The sequence below is a fragment of the Octopus bimaculoides genome, chromosome 3 (genome assembly GCF_001194135.2).
Source record: "Octopus bimaculoides isolate UCB-OBI-ISO-001 chromosome 3, ASM119413v2, whole genome shotgun sequence".
NCBI lineage: Eukaryota > Metazoa > Mollusca > Cephalopoda > Octopoda > Octopodidae > Octopus > Octopus bimaculoides.
Window position 1 is genome coordinate 33,237,663 of NC_068983.1, and position 8,279 is coordinate 33,245,941.

General features: G+C 36.6%; 1 protein-coding gene across 2 annotated transcripts in view; it reads right to left on the reverse strand.

Annotated features, from left to right (window-relative positions):
• The window catches only part of LOC106875092 (WD repeat-containing protein 93), a 104,255-nt gene that overhangs the window by 70,369 nt on the left and 25,607 nt on the right, over positions 1 to 8,279 (reverse strand). For both annotated transcript variants that reach the window (XM_014923071.2, XM_014923069.2), the window contains exon 7: positions 6,797 to 6,974. In XM_014923071.2, coding sequence (XP_014778557.1) covers positions 6,797 to 6,974 — 178 coding nt within the window. The remainder of the gene's footprint in view (positions 1 to 6,796; positions 6,975 to 8,279) is intronic.

Sequence of the window (8,279 nt, forward strand, 5' to 3'; positions counted from 1 at the left end):
ATATATATATATATATATATATATATATATAAAATATTGTATATATAAATACTATATAGCATACAATTTACTTCAATAGAAATAAAGCAGCCTATAGAAAGAGGCAGGCTCACTGATAAATTGTATTAAAGCTTAAAGTGTTTGCCATAAGCTAATGAAACTATATTATGTAAAAGATATGCACATCTTAAATATGTACATTGAAAAGAGACCCTTTGTACTTGTGCAATAGATCTATGTTTTCAAGTCTAACAGTGAAGATATATTTTCATGAAAACTGAGAATTTTCATTGATATCTTTTAACTAAAGATAACATGGATACTTTAAATGGGTATAAGGCCTCACATGTGGGTGGATGAGAAGCTTAAATTTGAACAATGATGCTATTCAAATGATACTTTATTTCATTGTCTCTGAAGGGAAGAAAGGCAATGTCTATTCCAGAGATAGCTGAACTCATGGCATAGAGAGGAGATAACCTAAAGAGAATCTGACAGCCTGATTGCTTCTCTCTTGTTTTTACGTTTCCACTGCTGCCCTTCAAATGGAGATAAATACTAACAGTAAAAGGCTGGAAATATATGATGCGTGCACGCACGCACACACACACACACACACATACACACACACATGCACACACATGTATGCACACACACACACACACACATACATGCACACACACATATACATGCATGCATGCCAACTTTTTAGATGTCATACTTAAATTTAAACACTAAATTATATTACCTATACAGCAAACCAAACCAAACATTACAATATATAAATGTCTCTTCTAATCATCCTAAATTAACCATCAATAGTATAATTATGACAATCTCCAACCTATTGGCAAACAAGGAGATTTTTAATGCACATGCCCCACTTTATAATAATGCCCTAATATTAAGTGACTTTCATGTTCTACATCCCTGACACCAAACTCAAAACCAAATTAGCTAATCTAACATCTCATATTAACTCTGATACAACTAAAATGATCTCCTCCTTAAATTATAAACCTATAAGGAAACCTTTTGTTAACCATACTAAATTCTATAATGGACATGCTGGTAATTGTAATAAATACAGTTCCTCTATATTTGAACACTCTAATGTGGTAACACACTCTAAATCTAGAAAAAGAAAAATTATTTGGTTTGCCCCCACCATTTTCTCTCAGAGTCGAAAATCTACCAAAGCTGTTCTTCAAAATTCTGAAACTAAATTTTCCCAAACATCACAGATACTACTCTATATTTAATAAACACTCTATGAAATTATCTTACTCTACCACACCTAATTTGGGTTAAATTATCGCATCTACAAACAGAAATAAAATTCAATTCCAAATGGCTTAAAGCATATATCACCATAATATACCCCATATAAGTCCAAATAATATTAATAAAACAAAAGTTATAGATAGGAAAGCAAAAATATGTAATTGTATGGCCCCTGAATTATATCCACTTGATGGTTTATGGTTGCACAAAAAACATAATTTATAAATGCACAGTGACAAATGACAAACATCAGGCTAGAGTATACATAGGAAGCACTAAAGACCTCAAGAAGCAGTATTTAGAGCATATGTAAATTCTTTTAATAAGTTAAGGCATAAAAATTCAATGGCACTAACCAGATATATTCACAATTTAAAATTACAGAACATTAATTATTTATTATCTTGGTCAATCACAGATGAGGCTCCACCATATAATATGATTACTGGTAGATGTCGAATGTGTATAAAAGAATGATACATTATCTTTCACATGTTTAATTCTGTTTTAAATAAATTTCTTGATGCTATTCATTTATGCAACCATAGAAGTTATTCAAATTTCATGAGATGATTTAAATTTGAACCCACTTAGCAATAATTTCTGTTGCACAACGATATATCGCTAATACAAAAATGAATTTTAAGAAAGAAAGTAAGCAATCTAATTTTACTCCCAACAGCCTTATAAAAACTTCCATAATTTACATAGCTATATCCAATTTTCTATAAAAGCATCCAATTATCGCATATCTTGGTAAAGAACTGAACGCTGCTCTGGAGTACTGTTTTTTCATTTACAAGAATCTTTTGTTTACACCGTGAGGTACTGTTGGTTTAATTATTGTTATTACTGTTATTGATGAAGACCTTACACCACTTGGCAGGTGTTGTTGAAGTTGTGTGCTTTCCCCTACGGGGGAAGGATTTGAACTTGTTGTATTATTGTGTTGAGCTGTTTGCTCTCTTTTGAGAGAAAAAATATAATTCTCCTGTGAAATAATTTTCTTTTTGAAAAAAAAAAAAAATTTTGTGTATTTTCTTCTTAGAAGTGCAAATTATAAAAGAGCAAATGGCTCTGAATGAAACAGAGATTATGAAAAAGGATTACACAGCAGTGACCAATGTGTCACATGGAAACATCAATATTCCACATTCAGAATACCAAACTTACAATGGCATATTGACTGTAAAAGGGGCAGGGGATGTTTGCATTGCCCCACCTCAGTTACATCACACAACAAACAAAAAATCAAACCATTATAAATAAAAGCTTTGACAGAAACAAAGAAAATTGCGAATATCACAAAGGAAAAAATTGTAAAATGCTTCTGGCCAGTTTGGAAAGACATAGCGTATGTGACCCAAGGGAAGAAGTATGAATCCATTGAAGTACGGTTTTCAACAGTGGAAAAGGCCCATGAACACTCAGTGTAGACACTTAAAACCCAAGAGGTTGTACTCCTGCCCACATACCTACTACATCGAACATCCTGCATAAAAATTCAGGTAGTGCCACCTGAAATAGATGCCACCTGGGTTGTTGTAGCCTTATGTTACTCTCACGAGGAGAAAGTATCGATCTCCTAGATCACCTGCTCTGCCCCCAAAACTATCTGGGGCAAACCATTAAGATCCTGATACAGGCAACACCTGGGAATCTCAGAGAGATCCCCAATAGAATTGCTTATCAGGGAGGATATGGTACTGAAGATTCAGGCTGAGGGATGGAAGCCTCATTGCTTCAAATGTGGGCAGAAGGGCCACTTACATACAGAATGTGGCCCTTCCAACACAGAAGCACCCTCCTCAACTTTGATGGCGAAGGAAGTCAGAAAGAAAATGCCAGAAAAGCAGGTGAAGAAATCTGCAATGGAGCAACCCAAAGGAAAACCAAAAGAAACAGAAGAACCCCCCATCCTGGTTGATGACATGGAGTTCAACATGCCGGAGGCGGATTTCCATGTGATCTCCCGCAAAATGGAAAAAAAAGACATATTGTGTCCCCCACACCCTCCAAACCCCCTACCCCACCAAAAAAATGTAGCATGACAGACAAGGATAAATTTAAACCCTGCCCCTTCACCCACACAACCCATGCTGACCGAACAACTATCGTCAAATACAATATTAAACACGGATATTTGCATGAGATAATAAAGAAGCACCACTTGTCAAAAATGTTTGGTGAACGTAGATATACTAAAATCGAAGAAAAACCGTTTAAACAACTGAAAGACAGACATCCGGAGGGCATCTACAAACTGAGTGAATTACCCAGGTTAATCGACCCACCACCAGAGACCAATGAGGAGAGAGAAAAGAAAAGGAGGAGGTATGCTCAGTAACCTTGAGAACGATCACTCCCTCACCCGTGAAAGGTAAGTAGGTCCCTAATTATTTCTTTGGATGACTGGAATTAACTTCGGTTGTTTCAATGTATGTGGCCTAACTTTAAAGAGGAAGCAAGCCTGTTTCCTCAACAACCTCAAGGGACACAATATGGATGTGGTGGTGGCTACAGAGACCAAGCTGGACAGCCTGCATTCCTTTGTGGCATTGCTGAATGACTATGAGAAAATCATGTCTCCTAGCCAGACCGGAGGCCAAGGAGGAGTAGTAGTGTTGCTCTGAAAAAGCTTGGCTCTGCAGACAAGTACAATCTTTGTGGATCCAAAGATTTTGGCCAAGGTGTTAGCAAAGAGGTTGGTGCAGGTTGTGGATGGCCTTGTTGGAGAGGCACAAACTTGTGCCATCCTTGGCAGGACGATACACGACAATCTCCACCTCATATGCTACACCTTAGAGACGGTGGGTAAAATCCCTGGCAAAAGTGGGGCACTGGTGCATTTAGACCAGTCTAAAGCATTTGATAGGGTCAACCATCAGTACCTGGTGGTAGTTCTCATGGCAGCTGGGCTGGGCTCAACTTTTCAAGGCTGGATTGCTGCTTTGTACAGCAACATTGAGTCTTTCATCCAAGTGAATGGTTTCTTTTTGAAACCGTTCAGGATTGAGCGCTCTGTTTGCCAGGGGTGTCCATTTCTCGACTGTATGGTAATTTGTGATGAAAAGTGGATTCTGTATAATAAAAACGTTCTTGGCAATGGTTAGACCAAAATAAAGCACCGAAAACCTTCCCTAAACCCAAGTTCTTCAAAAGGAAGGTTATGGTGACTGTTTGGTGGTGTACTGCTGAACTCATCCAGTATAACTTCTTAAAATGCAGAAAAACTATTACTGTAGGAACATATTGTCATGAAATTGCCAAAATGAATGATAAACTGCTACTCCTCCATCCCAGACTAGTCAACGTAAGAGTGCCAATCATTCTTCATAACAATGCTCGACCACACATTCCACTAATGACGCTCCAGAAGTTGAGGGAAGTTGGCTACAAAGTTCTTCCCTACTCAGCTTATTCCCCAGACCTTTCTCCTCTCAACTACCACTTTTTCAAGCACCTTGACAGTTTCCTGTGAGAGAAAGAGTTCAGAAATCAAACCGATGCTGAAAGTATGTTCAAACAGTTCATCATCTCCAGAACTCCATATTTTTATGCTACCAGAATAAACAAACTTGTATCTTGTTGGTAAAAATTTGTTGGTTGTAATGGCACTTACTTTGATGAATAAAATTTCCACATTGTTGAAATATATTGTGATGAATTTCATGTTTCAAAACGTTGCTTACTTTTTACTCAGCCTGATCCATCCATCTATCCATCTGTTCATGTGTCTGTCTGTCCATCCATACATCCATCCACCTGCCCACCCAAAATTCAACAAAAATGTACTCCGTCTGGTGAAACATAAATATAATTTATTAAAGGGTACAAAACATGTCTTTAAATGCAACTAATTGTTCCATACATTGAGAAATATCTCAAATATATTCTTCAGGCACAAACCACATATCATAACAAACTAAAACAAATTGAATTTAGAGAAGAAATGTGAGAAAATGAGAAGGCAGCATATAAAAAAGGCAGAAGGTATAAAACAGAAAATGGTAAATGGAAACACAAAAACTAAAATGTAAAAAGTTAAAAGTAAATGGCAAAAAAGTTATCCTCTTCAGACTAATTGTCATATGATATTTAATTTCGTTCACCACATGAGCTCAAATCCCATAGGATTATTGTTCTTCTTTTTACGAGTATTTTGTAATAACCACCAGGCATTTGATGAATTTTTTCCACAAAATATTTCCCCAATGTATTTGTAGCCTTGTACAAGTAAAATAAATCATTATTATCTTCATTAGAAAGGAAATCATATTTGTCAATCTCCATGAAAGAAAAATGTGCCCTTGACACAAACAATAACATAACATTCCTGTTTAAAATATGTAACCCACAAACACAGAAGTACGAAAACCGACAAACGAGAGACATACATACATACATACATACATATATATATAAATACATATAAGGATTTACTTTTCGTAATGAGATAAAAAACCAAGGATATGTATATTTTAGAATATTTATGAATAGAAGGTCTTACAGCTGTTTCCAGGATATTTATTGTATCCCTTCATTGGAGACGGTATGAGAGGATGATTAAGCAATAGTTAATTTAGATTAGATAGGAAATATAGAGTGAATGCAGGGATATTGTATTTGTAAATGCATTATTTAGGCAGAATGGTATACATATAAGATTCCAATGCCTTGTAAGTAAAATCCAATAGTCTTTACGATTGGTCATTTAATTTGTAAATCCATTATTAAGATTCCAATACCCTATATATATATACTAGCAGCTAAGCCCGGTTTCACCTGGTCGGTTTGGATGATGTGGCTGCAAAACCTACTCTGTGTAAACATTCGACTTTTTGGGGGCATTCTTACGTTAAAAAACAATTTTAGAATGACTTTTTTCTGTCAAAACACTAAAAATAACTGACCAACAAAAAAAAAAACAAAAAAACAAAGCAACCAAGATTCAACCAAATCAAAAAATAAACCCAAATACTAAGCGAATAAAGATGAACCATCCCACTTCCATTGTGCATGCACATGCACACACACACACACACACATACACATGCGCACACACACACATTCACATACACACACATATTCCCACAGAGTTGAATCGCTGTTTGATTTATTTTTCAGCATACAGTTTACATCATCCCACTACCAAGTATGACATCACTTCCTACTTTATTCATCTATCACCCCTTCCTTTCTCATTCATAAACACAATAGTATTATTATAGTAGATTATCTCGGTAACCATGGGAAAAAAAAATGACATCACCCCTTCCTTCTTTATTCATCTATCACCCTTTCCTTTCTCATTCATAAACACAAGAGTATTATTATAGTAGATTATCTCAGTAACCACTGGAGCTATGAAAAAATACAAAGCCCAGCAACACTACTGGATCATTCTACACATTTGTGTAATTTTTCACACAATTCCACCCAGCCGTTTGACCGTGAATCCCAAGACAAGAAAGAATTGCCTATGTCAAATTTATATGTATAGATTGATTACCTTGGTAAGCTTTCCTTTTCTGGTAGATACTTCATCATATCAGAATAACGAGATTGAAAAGCAGATGCTCTTGAATTAAAGTAATGTTTAGAGAGAATGTGGGAATCCCCATTTCCAATTACATCTCCAGTACTATCAGCAAACTTGAAGGCCTGATGTAAGCTAGAAGCTCGATAAGCTGTGAAAATGAAACAATTAATAACATAAGGAGCCAGCAAGTATGAAATTATGAGATTGAACTCTTGAATTTTAATGATATAAAAGCAGTATCTGATTTGATACTTAAACAAAAATTGAAACAATATAAACAAGAATATTGTTAGTGGTGCTATATCACTAAACACTCAAACATGGGAATCACTTGTGCTATCACTTCTTTGATTTAACACTTACAGATTCTGTCTAGCCTTATTTGTACAGCAATTAGATGTCTGAAGGTAAATAATGAAGCTGTTAACTTTTTTTAATATTACAAGTTAAAGACATTGTGAATATTTTCAGCATGGCTCCAGGTGTGGCTGATTAAGAAGGTTGCTTTGTGACTATGGAGTTTTAAGTTCAGTCCTATTGCATGACACCTTTCAGCTTTCAGCTCCAGGTTGATCAATGACTTCTGAGTGAATCTGGTATATGGAAATTGTGTAGAAGACCGTCGTCGTCGTCGTCGTCGTCGCCGCCATCGCCGCCGCCGCCGTCGTCGTTGTTTAACATCCATTTTCAATGCTGGCATGGGCTAGACAGTTTGACTGAGATCTGGAGAGCCAGTGGCTGCACCAGGCTCCAATCTGATCTGGTAATGTCTCTACAGTTGGATACCCTTCCTAATGCCAACCACTCTCAGAATGTAGTGGGTGTTTTTTATGTGCCACTAGCACAAGAGCCAGTCAGGCAGGCCTGGCATCGATCACATTTGGATAGCGCTTTTTACATGCCATCAGCATGGGGGGGCCAGTCAGTGGGTACTAGCATTGGCCATGTTCGGATGGTGCTTTTTACGTCCCATATATATATATATATATACTAGCAGAGGCACCCGGCGTTGCTCGGGAATGAAATTGTTGCTTATATACTTGAAGAAAAAAAGGCAAAATATGCTGTATAGAAATTTGAGGACATTCTGTAGATGGACTCTCAGATGAATGATGGCTGGGCGCCTCTCATGAATGGGGAAAATTGAAGATGTGCCAAAAAGCCTTATTGGTACTTGGAAACTTTTACGAAAATTAAAATGGGAATTAAATGAGAGAAATGATTTACGTGAATATCCTCACAAGAGTAATTGAAATAAATGGCGATTGTGGAACCCCCCACGCACGCGCACGCATACATACATGTGTCTTTGTAAATATGTTTGTATACATTTATGTATGTGTGTGTTTGTAAGAGACAGAGTGTGAGTGAGTGAAGGGGTGTGTGTGTGTGCGTGTGTATGTGTGTGAGACAGAGTGAGAGAGCGGTGTGTATGAAGTATTTACTCTCTCTT